Source organism: Carcharhinus amblyrhynchos, chromosome 11, assembly GCF_965287045.1.
Source record: "Carcharhinus amblyrhynchos chromosome 11, sCarAmb.v2.hapA, whole genome shotgun sequence".
Lineage (NCBI taxonomy): Eukaryota > Metazoa > Chordata > Chondrichthyes > Carcharhiniformes > Carcharhinidae > Carcharhinus > Carcharhinus amblyrhynchos.
Window position 1 is genome coordinate 79,652,355 of NC_137334.1, and position 20,724 is coordinate 79,673,078.

The 20,724-nt window shown below is 42.9% G+C and overlaps 1 protein-coding gene across 39 annotated transcripts in view; it reads right to left on the minus strand.

Moving 5' to 3' along the window:
* neb (nebulin) overlaps positions 1–20,724 on the minus strand; it is a 283,417-nt gene that overhangs the window by 109,747 nt on the left and 152,946 nt on the right. For all 39 annotated transcript variants that reach the window (XM_080199424.1, XM_080199416.1, XM_080199415.1 and 36 more), the window contains 16 exons: positions 20,518–20,616; positions 20,323–20,424; positions 18,652–18,759; positions 17,364–17,675; positions 15,674–15,778; positions 15,456–15,560; positions 13,623–13,727; positions 13,325–13,432; positions 13,111–13,224; positions 9,644–9,841; positions 8,772–8,876; positions 7,389–7,493; positions 4,968–5,072; positions 3,284–3,391; positions 3,006–3,119; positions 2,122–2,319 (listed from right to left, as the gene is read on the minus strand). In XM_080199424.1, the coding sequence (XP_080055550.1) occupies positions 2,122–2,319; positions 3,006–3,119; positions 3,284–3,391; positions 4,968–5,072; positions 7,389–7,493; positions 8,772–8,876; positions 9,644–9,841; positions 13,111–13,224; positions 13,325–13,432; positions 13,623–13,727; positions 15,456–15,560; positions 15,674–15,778; positions 17,364–17,675; positions 18,652–18,759; positions 20,323–20,424; positions 20,518–20,616 (2,091 nt within the window). The remainder of the gene's footprint in view (positions 1–2,121; positions 2,320–3,005; positions 3,120–3,283; positions 3,392–4,967; positions 5,073–7,388; positions 7,494–8,771; positions 8,877–9,643; positions 9,842–13,110; positions 13,225–13,324; positions 13,433–13,622; positions 13,728–15,455; positions 15,561–15,673; positions 15,779–17,363; positions 17,676–18,651; positions 18,760–20,322; positions 20,425–20,517; positions 20,617–20,724) is intronic.

The following is a 20,724-nucleotide window of genomic DNA, read 5'->3' on the forward strand; positions in this document are numbered from 1 at the left end:
AGCAGGTGCCATTACTTTACATGTCACCTTCCCCCACTTAGTGCAATCAAATCAAAATACTGCAGATGCTGGAGGTCTGGAATAAAAACAGGAAGTGCTGGAAAACCTCAGCAGGTCTGGCAGCATCTGTAGAGGGAGAAACATGTCCTGGCCATTCATGCCGGCAGGGTTCACTGGGACCGCCAGGGACGTGCCCCCTGTTTCAAGTTTCCCGGCGGTGTGGGGTGGTGGCTTCAATGGGAATTCCTGTTGACAGCGGCTAGACCAGAAGATCCCGGTGTCAGCGAGTGGCACAGCGCCTCTCACCGCTGAGAAAAACGCCGAGAAGCGGTCAGAGAATCTCACACAACACTGCGAGTCTTGTATAGCTCTTCTCCAGGACTGCTGGTAATTCAGAACACTTCAGTTCCAAAGAATTGGATGCGAAACATTAACTCTGTCTCTCTCTCTCTTTCTCTCTCACCACAGATGCTGAGTTTCCTCCCAGTAATTTCTGTTTTATTCCCCATTCAGTCTCAACTTCTGATTCAGCCCTTAATGGTACCATTGGATTATAGACTCATCCCTGCTTGTCAATTTGATGATTTATCACTCATGGAACAGTCAGTTTAGGCGGATGAGAGCAACACCTAACAATGCCCCATAGTCATGATGCTGGCTTTGGGTGGGTTGATGCAGACATTTGATCAACTTAATGCCTGCTCTGAGCAAAAGTTGAGAATCACTTTAGTACATTGGCTCATGAACCTCAGAAACAAAGGGCAGTCTCAAACTGCTCCCCTGCTGCTAGCATGCACTTCTCACCATAGGGCATATCGTTCCAGAGGTAGGTTTTTCTCCCAAGTTGGGGGTGCAGGTAGGCAGCAACAATCCCATCTGCAACAATCCCATCTCCCTCTCTTTCTGTGACATCCACACGAAAAGAGGCAAAGTGTCTGCTCTATTTTTGGGAAGACCTTGAATGAGCCAATGGAAATGCAGCAATGTGTGCAATTTGGTGATAGAGAGATTTCCGGCTTCCTTTCCGACTCTGTACTCCATGAGATAACTTTTTTCAGAGGATGCTAGGTTATGGAGGAGTACAGAATAGGAAATGGGACTAAAGTGCCAGGATAAAAATAAAGCAATGGAGTTAAAACATCAGCAATCGTCTGGGGAAGTGCTGCAACAGCGTTGGAACGGCTTGTCTAAGGTCTTTCTGGATGGCTAAATAAGAAAGTGGGAGGAGATGGTGGGTAAATGAGCTTCCTCAGCCCCATTTATCCCGTGATGTGTGACCCTGGTGAGTGACAGTATTCAGTCATAGGTTGTCACATCTCACCCTAAACCTGCCCTCACTGGACATCAACACACACACACACACACACACACACACACACACAAATACATTCACACATAAACATGCACATGCACACAAACATGCCCACATAAACACACGCACACAGAGACACACACAAACATGCACACATGCAAACACATACACTCAAAACAAACACACACACACTCACATCAACATACACATACAAACATTAACACATGCAAACATACACAAACACACACACACACACACTCTGTAGCAGAGCAGTGGGCAGATCGCTAGCAGCTAACCCCTTCATAGTCCACGATACTGCTTTGAAGTTTGCGAGAATGGCTGAAGTCAATATAGATCAGGGATCAAACCTAGTACCTTCTTTACGGAATCAGTACCCAACTGCATATTAGTTATATCCATTGAACTATACATCAAGCTGCAAAGACGTAAGCATCCTGGCCCATTGTGCCTGCGTCGGTACTTTGAAAGAACTATTCAATTGGGTCAACGCCCCCTCCCCCCCACCCAACCCCCATCACACCCACCCAACCTCCACCACACCCACACCCAACCCCCAGGCTCTTTCTTCATAGCCTTTCAATGTCATTTTCTTTTCAAGTATATATCCAATTTCCTTTTGGAAGTTGCTGCCAAATTTGCTTCCACTGTCCTTTTTGGTAAAATTCCAGTAAGTTTTTTTTTGGCATCACAAGATTCAACTGCATAACATTGTGTGTCTTTCAGTAACAGAAAACTACAATAACTGTCCATTCAGTGAAAGTAAACATGCTGTGAAAATCAACACTTACATCGCTTAGCTGCTCACCGACTTTCCTGGCATGAATGTTAATCTGCAGGTCTGGCAGACATGTCCATTCGTGGAGGTACTTGCGATAGTCAATGTCGCTGACCTTGTCCTGAGTTTCTCTGGCAGCAACCACCTCCAACATGTCTGGCATGATGTGTACCTTCATTTTGTTATGTTCATATGCTTCCCGATACAGACGCTGTATAAAACACAAGCCAAACAGATTACGACCAGTGAAATGACATTTCGTTAATTGATTCTCATTAAATTAAATAAAATGCATGAAAAAGATCAAAAAGGTTAATGGATAATTCTCTCAATCCAACTAAACAAACATCACAGCCTGTTACAAACCAGGCAACCTTCCTCTGCCAACAGAATACTCTTGTGCAGAAGAGGCTCTTCAGCCCATCGAGTCTGCACTAACGCATGAAAGGCTCTGACCTTCTCCCTAATCTCACTGGCCAGTACTTGGCCCACAGCCTTGAATGTTATGGCGTGCCAAGTACTCATCAGGTACTTTTTAAAGGATGCAAGGCATCCCATTTGTATAAATTTCTCACTTCTCTATAGCTCTTGGAGCTGAAGGGATCAGGTTACTGAGATGGATGATCAGCAATGATTATAATGAATAGTGGAGCAGGCCCAAAGGACCAAATGGCCTCCTCCTGCTCCTATTCTCCTATTTTATTTTGAAAACCTGAGGCAACGATGCTCAGGTGCACTCAATCCTTGGGAGGGCCAAGGACAACCTCTTGCGAATAACGCGACCAGAGACAGGGTTACATTGGTCAGAGGAAGAACTACAATCAATGCTTGGAGAAGAGTGTAAATTATTCAGGCTGACTAACTCAGGGTTTATAGTGCAATCCAAACACTACTTACATCAAGGTTTAATTTTCCGGTTTTCAGACAGTGCAAAGTATAAGGATCATCCTCCACAGAGCGTGGCACAGTGTAGAGCGCCTTGAACTTCTCGTATTCTTCGCGGTACTTTATCTGAAAGATTGAATGCTCACAGTTTGACCTCCTCATGCCAAAAGAAAAACAAATAGCTGAAAATGTAGACATGATGCTTTCTTATTACTGCCAGTGCCAGGCAAGTAGAAGCGTACCTTCAACTATCTGGCCTTAGCCACATTCGATTATGATTCTCTACTTACTGGGCTAAGAATGTCTTTCTGATTCTTGGCCAACTCTATCGAAAAAGCATCTCCAGGCATCGTGTAGCTTGTGGCCTTCACCTTATCCCAGGCCAGTTTGTAAGCATTCTAGGAAAAGAAAACATGCATGATTATGTAGAAATGAATTAGCATTATTTCAAACCCAAGTTGCAAACGTACAAATGATTATGATTTCCATAAAATTGAATGTTGATAATCTAACAAGTAATTCAACAAGGCAAATGCCAGCATACACATTACATATTGTTGCATGATGTTGAGAGTTGTGTTGATATCATAAGAATGCAAATCTAAATCCACCACTGAACAAAGAACGAGAGGCTGGGAGCAAGTAAATTTACGGTAAACTAAGTCTTTATCACATGCAAAAGATTTGGATGATGCCATGAGATATAAAAACATAACAATAATTTATCAAACTCAGAAAGGTGTTGCATTTAATTTGTCATCTTTACACATTCCTCCTACTCCTTCCTACTCTCTCATTGTGTTCAAGTCTTTCCCCTCTAATTCTTTCCCATGACCTTCAAATTGAGACCCTCTTAATCAACCTGGGTTTTCAGTTTCTCCTTCAATTTACAAACTTGGGCAGCATGGTGGCACAGTGGTCAGCACCGCTGCCTCATAGCGCCAGGGACCCGGGTTCGATTCCGGTCTTGAGTAACTGTCTGTGTGGAGTTTGCACATTGTCCAGTTGTCTGCGTGGGTTTCCTGCGGGTGATCCAGTTTCCTCCCACAGTCCAAAGTTGCACAGGTTAGGTGGATTGGCCATGCTAAATTGCCCCTTAGTTTCTAAAGATGTGTAGATTTGGGTGATTAGTGAGGTAATTATGAGGATAGGGCCTGAATGAGATGGTCTGTGAGAGTCGCAGCAGACTTGATGGGTCAAATGGCCTCTTTCTGCACTGGAGGGATTCTATGATTCTATGAAACTTGCAATTCCCAGTGTGGATTAATCTGATTGCAGCTGCCTAATTTACTGTGTATGTCCTTTATTACTTGAGTTCGTGGTGTCCAGTCCTATCAGCTTTGCCTTTCCGCCAGGTTTCTCAAAATACATGAAATAATGATCCCTAAAAGGGTTTCCGACACCACTCCTGCAGCTTAATCTTCTGATTGCTTTCAGTAAACTATCCCAGTGATATGCTGCAGAAGAGGGGTGACGAGGAGAGAGGGGGCATGGAACTGGGACAGATGAAGTGGTGGAAGGACAAACACCTGACAGTTACGGCACTTGAGTAGGTTAACATATGATATGGTAACACATATGAGGGATAAAAGACATGGGGTGCCCATAGATAGAGGTATGTCTTAATATCCATCCATGTGGTTAGCAGTAATTATTAGTGTGAGATATGATGGTTGGTCTCACGCTAGCACCAACACAGCAATTATATTGTTCCAATCACTTCACATGTGAAGCATGGGGTGACATGATTATCCTGGAGATGGCGATTCATGTTAGTTTACAGCTTTACAGGCACTAGTCTCCATATTGTAACAAGTAACCATTTACATGCATTTGTCTGGACAACGGATACTAAATACATGCAGTGTATTTATTCATTACACCTCCATGGGAGTCAATGAAAAGTTGGCATTTGCCCTGTAGTGACATTAACCCTTTAATACTTCCTTGGAAGTACCTGTGTAAAGAACTTACACTGCTATAGATAGATTTAAGCTCGTTGGTCCTGTTGTAATCCACAGTGTCCAAAACAGTTGTGTATTTGTCCTTGGTTTGTTCATAGTTTTCTTTGTATTTAACCTGTAAGAAGAAGAACCATCAGCCTTTTGTTAATTAAAGATGATGTAACTTGTGAGCTGAACCACAGAAACCAGCCGGATAAAAAATAATAGCAAGGGCAGGACATTAACTGCTACCCGACAGGCGAGGCAGATGAGGTGAAAGCTGAGCCGGCGGAGGAGCAAACTCCTCTTGGTTCCAAAGAACCAGTACTGTAAAAAAGGTTCATGTCCCTTTTCGTGAGTAACCACCAATTGCTCCTTCGAGGACAGCTATTCTGAACCAGCCAATGTATAGGGTAAACTTGACTAGTTAATGTAGAATTGGGAGAAACCCAACTTTCATACACAAGGCATCCACCTGAATATTATCTTGTCCTACTTAAAAATACTTGTATAAGCATTTAAAGCGTCGTAATTTACAGAGCCATGGACCAAGGAAAGCGGGATTAGGCTCAATTTCTCTTTTTTTCAGCTGGTACAGACTTAATAGGCTGAATGGCCTCCTTCTGTACCATTCATTTCCTATGTTTCTTTGTCAGGCTTCTTTCTATCAAACAGCCTGTACATGAGGAATATCACTGACTTCCAATTCGGAAGCCAGCAGACTCCAGACATAAAAGATTGTGCACCAAAATTAGATCCCGACTCTACTTTATCACCCAAACAAAAAGCACGACAAGAGCCAATTTCGGTTCCAATACTTTTATGGCAGGGTAACTGGAAGGATCTCGTGCTTGCACTGAAAGCTTAAGTTAAATAGATTCATTTTAACCCATGCTAAAGTAGCAAGAGGAGCAACACCCTATAATTTTAATGTTTATCCACTACGTTTCGGTGAGTGGTGGGCAACCTGAGGCCTGGGGGGGCGGGAGGGCACATGCGGCCTTTCTGGGTTCTGAGTGTGGCTCACAGATGTTTTGTTGACTGTTGCCCCTGCACTGCGTTGCCATATTCCACTGGTTTCCGTCCGCATAGTTCTTTTTGTACCGCTATGTCTGAAGTGATACACAAATAAAGTAAGGGCAAATGAAGAGAGGAGCATGCAAAGATTGGCCGGGTGGTTAACAGTGAGACTAAGTGTCTTGGGTTACAGGAAGATATAGACAAGATGGTCAAATGGGCCGATAAGTGCCAGATAGAATTTAAACATTGAAAGTGTGAGGTGATGCACTTGGGAAGGAGTAATTTAGCAAGGAAGTATACTATGAAAGGTCTGACACTGGGAAGCTCTGAAGAACAAGGTGTGTTTGTCCATAGATCTCTGCAGGTAGAAAGGCATGTTAATAGGTGGCGAGAAAGGCATATGGCACACTAGCCTTTATCAATCGAGATTAGATTACAAAAGCAGAGAGATCATGATGGAGCTGTATAGAACATTGATGAGGCCACAGCTGGAGTACTGTGTGCAGTTCTGGTCGCCACATTATAGGAAGGAAGTGAATGCACTGGAAGGGGTGCAGAGAGAATTTACCAGGATGTTGCCTGGAATGGAATATTTAAGTTGTAAAGAGAGATTGGATAGGCTTGTGTTGTTTTGTCTGGAGCAGAGAAAACTGAGGGGTGACCTGATTGAAGTGTTCAAGATTATGAGGGGCATGGACAGGGTGGATAAGGAACAGCTGTTCTCCTGAGTTGAAGGGTCAGTTACAAGAGGCATAAGTTAAAAGTGAGGGTTGGGAGGTTTAGGGGGGATTTGAGGAGAAAGTGGTGACAATCTGGAATGCGATGCCTGGGAGAATGGTGGAGCTGGGATGACCCACATCCTTTAAAAAATGCCTTTATGAGTACTTGGCACACCGTAACATTCAAGGCTATGGGCCAAGTGCAAGTGGAGTTAGGTGGGCAAGTCAGGGCTTTTCATGCATTGGTGCAGACTCGATGGGCCAAAGGGCATCTTCTGCACATAGTATTCTGTGATTCCGTGTCATACTGATTGACCACAACATTGACTGTGAGAGCCGTGCGCTCCCTCTGTGTCCAAAGTGTAATTTTTCTTTTGTTTTTACCATTTGAAGTTGATTATATTTCAATTAATATATAAGGGATTAAGCATGTTCTATAACTCGTTATGAAGTATTCGGCATATATTTAATCTCATTCATGGGGAGCGGTCAGGGTTAGTGAAGGTTTCGATCACTGAGATGAAAGAGGGCCACTCATGCGGCTCACTCACTAGCCGAGGTTGCTTACTACTGTTCTAGGTCCTGATTATCCTGAAGGACATCAAAAGCTCACACAGGAGGACACATTGAAAGAGTTCTCAGATATTTGTGATTTGGTCAACTGAAGTCAAAGCTATTCTGAGTTCTCGGAATGGTAGCTGTTAAGTACTTACATCACTTAACTGAAGACCACTCTGGACAGCTGTGACGTAGACTGGAGTATCTGTGACCACACTGTAATTCTCAAAATTCTTCTTTCCATCAGTTCTGTATTTGATCTGTAATAATCCAGATGTCCAGAGTTACCAAATGCAGATTTGCAATCTCAAAACATATCATTTCAGACATCTTCCTGGACATTACTTCCAACAAACTGAGAATTCAATAAAAAACAGGAATTGAAAATCTAAGGATGATCATGAAAGCATCGTTGAAAAAAACTCCATCTGGTTCATTAATGCTCTCTAGGGGAAGGAAATCTGCCTGCAAGTGACTCCAGACCCAAAACAATGTTGTTTAGGGGAGGCGATGGCCTAATGGTATTATCGCTAGACTATTAATCCAGAAACTCAGCTAATGTTCTGGAGACCTGGCTTCAAATCCCACCATGAGAGATGGTGGAATTTGAATTTAACAAAAAAAGTCTGGATTTAAGAATCCACTCATGATCATGAAACCATTGTCGGAAAAGCCCATCTGGTTCGCTAATATCATTGAATCATGGAATCCCTATAGTGCAGAAGGAAGCCATTCAGCCCATCGAGTCTGCACCGACAACAATCCCACCCAGGCCCTATCCTTGTAACCCCACATATTTACCCCTCTAATCTACAAATCCCGGGACACAAAGGGGCAATTTATCACGGCCAATCAACTTAACCCGCACATCTTTGGACTGTGGGAGGAAACCGAAGCACCCAGAGAAAATCCACGCAGACACAGGGAAGGCGTGCAAACTCCACACAGACAGTGACCCAAGTCCAGAATCGAACCCAGGTCCCTGGAAGTGTGAGGCAGCAATGCTAATCACTGTGTCACCGTGCCATCCTTTAGGGAAGCAAATCCGCTGTCCTTAGCTAGTCTGGCCTACGTGTGACTCCAGAGCCACAGTAATGTGGTTGACTGCTAAATATCCTCAGAGATGAGCAATTAATGCTGGCCCTGCCAGTGACACCCTTGTCCCACAAAAGAATAAGAAATGTGTGGTTGATTCTGAAATGCCTGAGCAAGCCATCAGTTCAAGGGCAATTAGAAATGGGCAATTAGGAGTCGGCCCAGCTAGTGACGCCCACATCCTGTGACTGAATAGAAAAGAGGCTTCTTTAAAACCTGAATTCAAAAATCTAATTCAAAAAGATAAAATGCTAATTAAGAATGACATTCTACATGAAGTTCTTTAATAACAGACAGACTAATCTGCACACATGTATATAGTTTCCTTGTTGTAATTTGGCTGGACTGAATTTGACTTATGCTGCCACAGATTTAACCCATATTCTGGCATTCACTTTATCAAATGTGAAAGAATTGTTGCTAAGAAGCTAAATATGCCTTACTTCGCTCTGTATATCGTAGGACTGTTTGGCTCGTAGTATTTCTGGAGTGTCCCAGACGTAACAGCCCAAGCCCTTCAGCCAGTTCAGGTCATCCTTGTACACATACTGTAACATGGAAAAATCAAGTCAGCATTAGTTGAAGTCTCCTTCTATCAGCTATTTCCAATTGTCCTGATACCAGTCATTAAAAGAGTCATAGAGCATGGCCAGATACAAGTTATCCTGAAAAGGGAATTTCCAAGGACGTTGAACTCTTCTGAAATATCCGTGAACGCAAATGCCACGTCCAAACTGTAGCAAGCATTCTCATAGTTACTCAGAGATAAAGGTGAATGGTAGCAACGTATTGATATCATGAGCTTCTCAATTCTGTGTATGAATCCGGAAGTTCCTGTTTCTATTAACAAAGGTAGCTTTAATCTACTTCATTCTAATTGGACGTCCCAACATTGAACGGTACTAATAAGCAAAGCAGCAGGGGCAAGACTCCCAAACGGCAAAAAAAACCCAGCTGGGGTTTGAAAGTTCCGTGGAAAAAACGTAGTTCTCTCTCACAAGGGCTGTCTGAATTCCACCACAGGTAATAGCTGTAATATTGTTCATCATGGTGTATAATCCACATTGCTCAACGCCAAATATCTAGGTACAGTGATTAATCTGCTCCCCTTTTATGATAGAATATAGCTTTGCTTAGCTTCCAATGTTTATTCACATCACTTCTCAGGATTTCTGTTGGCCCAAAGTGGATATTTACAATGTTAGTGACAGCCAGAGGCTCCAGCACAGGTCCTCCACTGGTAAACAGTAAGCTATGTCTCTCCTTAAGTACCCTACCATTTACAGATAAGACCACATACTAAATCCATACGTACGTCACTTAAGATCTCTTGAGCATTCTTAGCATGAATTACATCATGCTTATCAGGCAGGCAGGTCCAGTGATGAAGGTAGCTGCGATATTCAATGTCGCTGAGGATATGCTGGCACTTCTTCGCCACAACGTTGCTAATCATGTCACCAGGGATGTGAACTGCGCACTTGGTATTTTCGTAATCCCTCCTGTAATCCATCTAAGAAATGAAACAATAGTAATGTAAAATATGGACACAGAATATAATGCTCAATAATCACTAACATCCTTCCTCTAATACAATCATGGTTGAGCATTCTTCCGTGCTTTGAATGCTTGTGTGATCATTGACAGGGCAAGTTATTTGATTAGAGTGAATGTTAAAACAAAGCTCAGTTCTATTTTCTACCAATATCTACTTACACATACTACTAACAGAGACTGTTGGACACCAGTCAGAAACAAGGAGGGGTGATTCTCCCATCGCAGCCTGCAAATTTTCTGGCGGATCGGGTTGGGAGATGTGCATGCCGGCCATTTTGCAGAATTCACACATATGTCCCTTATGCGTGGGTGTCTCCCAGAGCCAGAGAACGGTTCCAGTTGGGTCTGCGCTGGAAACCGGTGGGAAGACAGGTGAGTGATTTAAATCTGCGATCGAGCTGGCCAGCAAATAGGGAGACTGACAGATTGGGGCCACTGCACATTCGCAGAGTTCCAGAGCTCTCAGCCTCTGGCGTGAATAGGCTCCCCCCACCCCAGGTTTTTAATGATATTCACGACTGTGACCTCTGCATTGCACAGAGTGGGGAGATTCAAGTATGAAATTGCACTGAAAAAACAGTTGTGATCTAGGCCAGTTTTCTTGCCAATTCAGCACTTTTGGGAGACTCGTCCCCAAGATTCTTGACTATATTTCTCCTTCCTAACCAGAACGATTGATACAAACTATATGTAATGACTTCAATCAGGCCATTGAGCTTGGTCTATTGGAGTATGAACTTCCTGATTTACGATCCAATTGATGGGCCAATTAGGGAGTCTTTGCCTTGTACTTAATTGGCAGTGTCAGTTCCTCTGACACCCCCAGAGGTAGACTGCTAACTGCTAGCACTCTGTGTTCTGCTGTTAGAGTTATAAACAAAGGGATTTTGGTGAAAGGACTTATGCCTCCGCAGACTTATTTCACTTCATCACCCTTACTTAAAATGAATTGTATTTCTCCAACTGTATCATGGATGCACCGAGACAAACTGTCTGGTTGAGCTTGGAAATTATAATCATAGAATCTCTACAGTTCAGAAGGAGGCTATTCAGCCCATCAGGCCTGCACCGACAACAATCCTATCTAGGCCCTATCCCTGTAACCCCACATATTTACCCTGCTAGTCCCCCTTGACACTAAGGGGTAATTTAACATCTAACCCGTGAATCTTTGGACTGTGGGAGGAAACCGGAGCACCTGGAGGAAACCCACACAGCCATGGCGCCCTGGGGGGGGTGGGGCGGGGGGGCGCGGTGTGTGTGTGTAGGGGAGGATGCGCAAACTCCACACAGTCACCCAAGGCTGCAATTGAATCCGGGTTCTTGTCACTATGAGAAAGCAGTGATAACCCCTGCGCCACCCAACTCAGCATGGGCTGGCTCATTCCTGATTTGTATGTGCCAGTTAAATAAACTTGCCGAGTCATTGACTGCCATTTTGCACTATTCTCAGTATCATCTTGTAAAATATTACCAATCCTGGAGTGACCCTATCCAGCTGAAAATCTGAATCCATTTAGAGATATCATAGTCTCAATGAAAGGACTGTGCTGCTGACATTAATACATTGCGCATTCCATTGCTAAGTAATATGTGGCTGAGATTTATAAAGGGAGCTACACTTTAAGCTCCAAAAAGAGCTAGCCATCATGTTGAGATTTTTTTAAAAATCCATAACATTTGAAAAAGGAGACTTCCTAAAATGTATAAAGTGTTATTTTGACCAAGCAGTCTTTCTAACCATCCTACAATATAATCGGCTCACTTTGCTTAATAGTGTTCAAGGATCTTGATAGTACACATTCAGCCGATGATGGTGTGAAGCCATCCTGGAGAACATGTGCAGTGAAGTTATGGTTGTTACCCATAACATGTGATATGTTGCTCCAGTTAACATTCGGAACGTACATTCATAACACATGACCAAGAGGGAAGGGTTAGGAGCTTACAGATGGACAGCCTGAAGTTGATCAGCAGTTACATGAGGATGGATGTACTGAATGAAAACTTCATAACCTTTCATAGAATGTGACCAGCATTTATTGCCCATCTCTAATTGACCTTGAAGTGAATGGTACATTGCTGTGGGTCTGGAATCACTGACCCACACATAGTCTCATGTAGGCCAGACCAGGTAAGGATGGCAGATTTCTTTCCCTAATAGCGAACCAGATTCCAAAGATAAACACGTTAGGTGATTGGCCATGCTAAATTGCCCCTTATTGTCAGGGAAACTAGCTAGGGTAAATGCATGAAGTTATGAGGATAGGGCCTGGGTGGGATTGTGCAGACTCGATGGGCCGAATGGCCTCTGTTTGCACTATATGATTCTAAGATGTGTTTTGATGACAACTGACAATGGTTTCATGAGCATCATTAGGGTTTTAATTCCAGATTTTTATTGAATTCAAATTCCATCATCTGCTGTTTGAACCTGGGTCCCCAGAGCATTGGAATTATTACTCTGGTGACAATACCACGAAGCCACCACCTTCCCATTCCCTGGTACATTCCAGGGCCACCCTGTACCATTGTAATTGAACTTGGAAACTCAATAAGATGTGGCCATGGAGTGAACATCATTCCACTATGTAGTGTTACACTGGTGTTAGCTTGTTGTCAAACTACCTCGACTAGCAATTTCGATGCATAAGTCATTCATTCCCTGTTCCCTGTTCTCTAATATCCTGACTGAGCAAAAATCAAGGATAGGATTTTCCAGTCCAAATTCCCACCCAAAGTCAATGGACTTTTGGCTTGTTCCAAATTTGCCAGTCCCGCCTGTGACAATGCCCGTTGCTGGTCAGATTAGGAAAATCCTTGCCCAAGTGGTGTCAGTCTGGAATGTGCTACCAGAGAAGGTGGTAGAGGCAGTTTGCTTCACATCCTTTAGAAAGTACCTGGATGAGCATTTGGCACATCATAAGATTCAAGGCCATGGGCCAAGTACTGGGAAATGGGATTATATGGGAATTCAGGTGTTTCTCACGTAGAGGTGCAGACTCAATGGGCCAAAGCGCTTCTTTTGCACTGTATGACTCTATGATTCTATAAAAGTGTTGAAGTGCATACATGGAAAACCCCATCCCTAATGTTTATAATAACCTTGCAAAGAAGGTTAGAATTTGTGATTTGTAACAGTGAAATACCAGGCAAGAGAACATAACCAAATGATAATATGTCTTTGAACATTAAAGAGGGTGACAATGTCAAAGTGGCACATACCATGTTCCTCATTTTATCCATTGCCATTGCTTGGATTATTGCAGGGAAGTCCTTGATATCACCTCCTGCCAGGTAATGCCCCTTGAGTTTTTCATACAGTTCCTTGTACTTCAGCTAGGAATCAAATTGATGTTTAAATTAGTAACCATGCCCACTGAACGGATGCCACAGTCAGAAAAAAATGTTAAGGAAGATAGATTTCATCTCTACTTACATTACTGTTTATGTTCACAGCGTGCTTAGCAACGACCAGAGGCAGGTAGTCTGGAGGCAAGCTGTATCCCAAAGCTTTACTACTCTCCCAGTTATCCTTATAAAATTTCTGTCAGGTACAATGTCACAAACAATATAGTTAGATAACAACCATATCAACTTATTTGGCTTCCTCCAATAAGTTAAATCTTTAGTCCTTGATAATGCTACTTTCACGTGCAAAAGGAATTTTTAACAAACAGCAACAAGATTTGCAATAATTGAGCTTTATTTTCAGAATGAAACGTGTGAAAACTCACCTCGCTGACATGCTTTGCCATTTCCCTTGAGTGAGCCAGCTGGGGCGTGTCAGCAGAACCAATGTACTTGCCCTTGTCAAGGTTAAATGTCTCTTTGTATTTCAACTGATTAAAAAAAAATAAAGATCGGCAACCTTATTAAAATCAAGGCATTAAAACAACAGCTCCAGCAACAATCTCGTGAGATCCCGGCGAGGCACAGAGTAAAATCACCAGTGTAGAAAATGTAAGCCAAAGCTCCGAATATGAAGTTGATTCCGTGAAGTACCAGCAACATCACTCATCCATTCACTTCACTAACTCACTATGTAATTAATCAACATTAGACTATCCTCAAACTGCTCAAGACTCCAAATCAGCTTGAGAGAGTACATTTACAAGTCAAACCATACCAGGCAACATCCTGGTAAACCTCCTCTGCAAACTTTCCAATGCTTCCACATCTTTCTCATAATGCAGCGACCAGAACTGTACGCAATACTCCAAGTGCGGCCGCACCAGAGTTTTGTACAGTTGCAACATGGTCTCACGGCTCCGAAATTCAATCCCTCTACCAATAAAAGCTAACACACTGTACGCCTTCTTAACAACCTTACCAACCTGGGTGCCAACTTTCAGGGATCTATGCACATGTACACCAAGGTCTCTCTGCTCATCGACACTATCAAGAGTCCTACCATTAGCCCTATTTTCTGTAATCCTGTTACTCTTTCCAAAGTGAATCACCTCACACTTTTCCGCATTAAACTCCATTTGCCACCTCTCAGCCCAGCTCTGCAGCTTATCTATGTCCCTCTGCAAACTGTAACATCCATCCTCACTATCTACAACTCCTCCGACTTTAGTGTTGTCTGCAAATTTACTAACCCATCCTTCTACACCCTCATCTAGGTCATTTATAAAAATGACAAACAGCAGTGGCCCCAAAAAAGATCCCGAAGGTACACCACTAGTAACTGAACTCCAGGTTGAATATTTCCCATCAATCACCACTCTCTGTCTTCTATCAGCTAGTCAATTCCTGATCCAAATTGCTAAATCACCCTCAATCCCATGCATCCATGGAGAACTGGAGGCATGTAGTCTACATTGCTTGCAACTGTCTCCTCAAGTCTTTGTCAAAATATATGACACTACGGGTGAAATTTTCTCATTGTCTGACAGTGTCAGGTTCTGACTGAAAACCAACTCTGGCCAAGTTTTCAGATCATATTTTCTGACAAAAGTCATGGGGGCCATCACTCTGGCAATGTGCGGCCTGATAAAGCCGGGAAGGTCGGCTCCACAGAGATCGGGGCACCAGATTCAAGGGGTGACCCGATTAGCAGAGAGTTAAAATTCTAACAATCCCCCCAACCTCACCCCCCACATGAAATCAATGGAGTAATCTCCAGCCCCCAATCCCCCATGGTGCAATCATCGGAGGTTCTCATCGCAACAGTACTGCCAGCACTCTGGACTCTCATTGACATGTGCCCCTCTCACTGTCCATTATCCATCACCGACATACTACTCCCTCCCCCCCTACAAAGGACTTGGCATTCTTCCTCCCACCCCACCCCCCCCCGCCACCCCCACCCCCCCACCCCCAGCACCCCCCCCCCCACACACACACACACACACACACACACACACACACATACACACACTCCAAACCACACATAATGGGAATGCCCTCCCATCACTGGACCCATGTCGCCGTTTATGCTGATGGCTACCACGGGCACAGAATCACCCCATTGACAATCCTATTCCTATCATGTTGGCCACTCTTCTGAGCTGCAGTTCAAAAATGCATCCTGTATTTGTTAGAAAATGTAAATAAATACTCACATCACTCAAGTTGTTTGTGTTTATTTTGGACTGCACCACCTCTGGAGGGTCAGTGATTGGGGTAAAATTTGCAAAGTTGGAGACTGCATTTTCTTTATATGCTTTCTGAAAATGATCAAAAAGGCAGAAGATACCAAACATGTAATGCCAATGAAATGATTGAAAAACAATTCAGAAAAGAATGAACCACCAAAATGTACAGGGTAAAATATACTGACCTCACTTAATATCGCCTGTGCATTTTTCACCTTTCTGTGGTCAACTGAATCCAGGGGAATCCAACCACAACCACGCACCCATTCGAGATCTGACTTATATATGTACTGAAAAGAAAAGAATGATATATGAGAACAGTGATAAAGTTAAAAATGGCAAAAATGAAGTGAGACACTTTTTGGTTTTGAAACCTTCCCAATTCCCCTATTCGACAGGTTCTCAGATTGGCTATTAAACTAACTAATGGTACATCGATTGATGGTGACAGAGAAACATAGAAAATAACATAGAACATAGAACATAGAACATTACAGCGCAGAACAGGCCCTTCGGCCCACGATGTTGCGCCGACCAGCTTTTTTAAAAAAAAACACTAACCCACTAATCTAAACCAATCCCATTTCGTCCATAAACCTATCCACAGATCTCTTAAACGCCCCCAAACTAGGCGCATTTACAACTGCAGCTGGCAGGGCATTCCAGTCCCTCACCACCCTCTGGGTAAAGAACCTACCCCTGACATCAGTCCTATAACTACCCCCCCTTAATTTAAAGTCGTGCCCCCTCGTGCTAGCTTTCTCCATCCTAGGAAAAAGGCTATCACTATCTACCCTGTCTAAACCTCTAATCATTTTATATGTTTCAATAAGGTCCCCTCTTAGCCGCCTTCTTTCCAGCGAAAACAACCCCAAATCTCTCAGTCTCTCCTCATAGGATCTCCCCTCCATACCAGGCAACATCCTGGTAAACCTCCTCTGCACCCTCTCCAAAGCCTCTACATCCTTCCTGTAATGTGGGGACCAGAACTGCACACAATACTCCAAGTGCGGCCGCACCAGAGTTGTGTACAGTTGCATCATGACACTGCGACTCCTAAATTCAATCCCCCTACCAATAAACGCCAAGACACCGTATGCCTTCTTAACAACCTTATCTACTTGATTCCCAACTTTCAGGGATCTATGTACACATACACCTAGATCCCTCTGCTCCTCCACACTATTCAAAGTCCTCCCGTTAGCCCTATACTCAACACATCTGTTATTCCTACCGAAATGAATTACCTCACACTTCTCCACAGCAGGAGGAGGCCATTCACCCCATCGGGTCTGCTCCGCCATTCAATATGATCATGGCTGATCCTTTATTTCAACACCATTCTCCCACCCTCTTCCCAAACCGCCGACACCCTTAGTGTCTAATTATTTCTTTCCTAAATATATTCAGTGACTTTTCCACCACAATCTTCTGTTGTAGAGAATTCCACAGGCTTGCCACCCTTTGGCTGAAAAGGTCCCACCCCATCTCAGTTCTAAATGGCCTTTCCCCTATCATGAAACTGTGACCCCTTGTTCTACAATCCCCAGCCAAGGGAACCATTCTTGCATCCAGTCTGTCCAGTCCTGTCAGAATGCTTCAATGAGATCCCCTCTCATTCTTCAGAACGCCAGTGGATAAAGGCCCAGTCTTCTCAATCGCTCTTCACACGACAGTCCTGCCATCCTAGGTATCAGGTATGTAGGGGTATCAGATAGAGTCACCTTATATTACCCCAAATAACATTCCAACAGGATAAGGATAACAGATTGCATAGATGCCCAGAGTGAATGGGCAAGGTCCCTGAGGAATACTAATGTCCAGCATGAATCATTAAAATTGGCAGGGTAAAACACTGAAAGAACTAATACTCACATCGCTCTGCAAATCATACGCCTTCCTTGCCTGAATCACATCATGCTGGTCTGGTAGACAGGTCCACTCATGTAGGTAATGTCTGTAGTCAATGTCGCTGACCAGGGTCTGGCATTTCTTGGCTGACAGGATGTCCAGCATGTCGACTGGAATTTTGACCTTGGCCTTAGTTTTCTGAAATTCCTTCTTGTATTCCCTGTCACTCTGCATCTTGCCGACGTGCATACACCAAACCATTTTGGGGTCGTCATTGATATCATTGCAACCAATGAGATGACCTCGCTGCTTGACGTGCTCAGCTTTATATTTCAGCTAGCAAAACAAAAGAGGACAATGAGGTTTAACCAAATAGTTGCAGGGCAATCAGATGAGGAAAAGAACAAGTGAAGTAGTGGAAACCAACCTGCAATAATGGAATAATCAGTAATCACAAATAATTTATAAAGCAGGTTTCATAGGTTTACATTATTTAATACTTATTAATACATAAACTGTCACAGCTTGGGGATTACAATAACAAAAAGAGCCAATTCTATTGGACATGGCTCTCAGTGATCTGAACAAGATTGTAACCTTAATCAGAAACCATCACTCCACAGTACAGGTTGACGCTCTCATGATTACATCTTTTCAACAGAAATCATACAACTGAAGAAAGCCACCAACTCCTCTATTTTCTCAGAAGGCTAAGGGAATTCGGCATGTCTGCTACAGCTTACACCAATTTTTATAGATGCGCCATAGAAAGCATCCTTTCCAGTTGTATCACAGCTTGGGATGGCTCCTGCTCTGTCCAAGACCACAGTAAACTACAAAGGGTTGTGATCGAAGCCCAGTCCATCACGGAAACCAGCCTCCCATCTATTGACTCTGTCTACACTTCCTGTTGCCTTGGAAAAGCAGCCAGCATAATCAAGGACCCCATGCATCCAGTGCATACTCTCTTCCACCTGCTCCCGTCAAGAAAAAAATCTGAGATCATGTACCAACCAACTCAAGAACTGCTTCTTCCCTGCTGCCATCAGCCTTTTGAATGGACCTATCATATATTCAGCTGTTTTTTCTCTTCACCCTATGTATAACTGCAACACTATATTCTGCACCCTCTCCTTTCCTGCTCCCCTATGTACTCTATGAACAGTATGCTTTGTCTGCATAGCACGCAAAAAACAATACTTTTTACTGCATCCCAATACATGTGACAATAGTAAATCAAATCAAACTTGTCATTGAGGTACTGGTACAGTTAGGTAATTAGTTAGTGGTTACTGTTCTGAACAAGACTCACCTCACTTTGTTTGTCTTGGGATGCCTTGGCATGACAGATTGATACTGCATCGACTGGCATCTTGTAACCAGTGGCTTTTGTCTTCTCCCAATCATCCTTGTACAATTGCTAAATGGAGGAAACACGGTGTGTTTTATTTTCCTTCGAATAACATAAATGAGTACTGATTAATACATAACTAACATGCCAAAGGTTGAATACGTGGGTCAGGATTATTCTTAGAATTTGTGTTCTTAAGGGGATCAAGGGTTATGGGGAAAAGGCAGGAGAATGGGGATGAGAAAAATATCAGCCATGAACGAATGGCAGAGTGGACTTGATGGGCCAAATGGCCAAATTTTGTTCCTATGTCTAATGGTGTTCTACAGAAGGGGTATGAATTAGGACAGTTTTTTTTATCAGCATGTTGGAGTCAACAAAAAGGCGTCAAGCACTAGGACCAAATGAAAATGAAATGTTCACGTTACCTGACATAAAGTATTAAACAGCAGAAAACATATCTACAACATTTCTGAATTGGTTTACCTCGGGGTCTTTGATCCTGCAGCCAATGATGTGAGGTGTGTGATTCCTAATTTTGTTAAAAGGAAAGGAATAAAACCCATTTTCTATCAATGTTGCAGGATGGCCAGTGTCATTTGTTTTTGTTCATGATGCACAAAGACCAGCGGGTGCAACAGGATTTGGTCAATTTCTATTGAGCAGATGACGTACATACTGATGAATAACTTTTGACCTCTGGGGCTTGAGAAACTTTTAGAAATTATTTCGGGTGCATCGTGTGGGAACAACCAAAACTAGGGATGATGAAGAGATAGTCATGAACAAATGCAACAAGGAAATCAGGAGAGGTTTCCTTTTTACCAGAGAATGTCTAGAATATGGCTCTTACTTCCATAAGGAACAGTTGAGGTGATTAATATTGATACATTTAAGACTAAACTAACTAACTACAGTAAGGAGACACTGAGGACATGCAAATAGGGCTATATGAAGTTGGGTTGGAGGAGGCTTATGAGGAGTATAAATACTGGTAGAGGTCCTTTAAGCCAAATGGCCTGTTTTTGGTGCAAATTCTTAGAGACTATGAATGGCTACTTTGATTAATTTCCAGTAACAAAATTACATTGATGGAAAGTAACATTTACAAAGTAAAATGGGCAGCCCTCTCATTTTACCTCTCCTGTCATTTAGATGAAAGTTCAGACCCCAACACGTAAACTTCAATTTCCTTTTGCATTGCTCCTATGCCTGTCGCTCTCTCTCTCGCGCTTCTAAAGTGTATTCCACATGCCACACACATGTTGTTGATAGAAACCTAGTTTACATGTTTTACAGCTAAATACATGGTGGTTACATCTTAAAGTAACATTTAGCTCTAGGTTTCCTCAGCTGATAGTCAATGCTAATTTCCTTGATTGTTGGTTTATGCAACAAGTGGACCTTGTATCAAAATTTAAATTTTCTTAAGGCATCTCTAACTTTAAAAATTCTGACAGGGTTTGACTAAGATGTTAATCTTAACTGAATTCTGAAATCTGGATTTATGGATGCTAGTAATGTGGGCTTTAAAAAGTCTGTAAACCAAGCAAGTGTCTTAATCAGTTTGATAGATGAACACAATGGGTTGGGGCCCAAAATAAGATTTTGACATTTCCATTTGGTACTAACTTCATTCCGGTTTCGAGCTGCATCACGTGCTGTAACCATCGTTGGCGTGTCAACCAGCGTGAAATTTGTCTTACAGGCATGCCATGCTTCACGGTACTTGATCTAAATATTGGAAGTATGGATGAGAAAACAGCAGCAAAAAGTGGACAATAGTAGAAAGGTAATATAATCAGAGGTAGTCGAACACGTGCTCACATCATTCAGAATGTCTCCACTCTGTTTAGCTGCAACGTAATCAATTCGGTCAGTCGCCTGTGTAAACGGGAGGCTTTCCACTTTTGTGCGGTAATTTCTCTGTTGAAGACAATGGAAATTATTAACTGAAAGACAGAGCATGATTTTTTTTTCCTCAGTTGATACAAAATTAGTGCAAAACACAATGGACTGAACCATCTGTACACT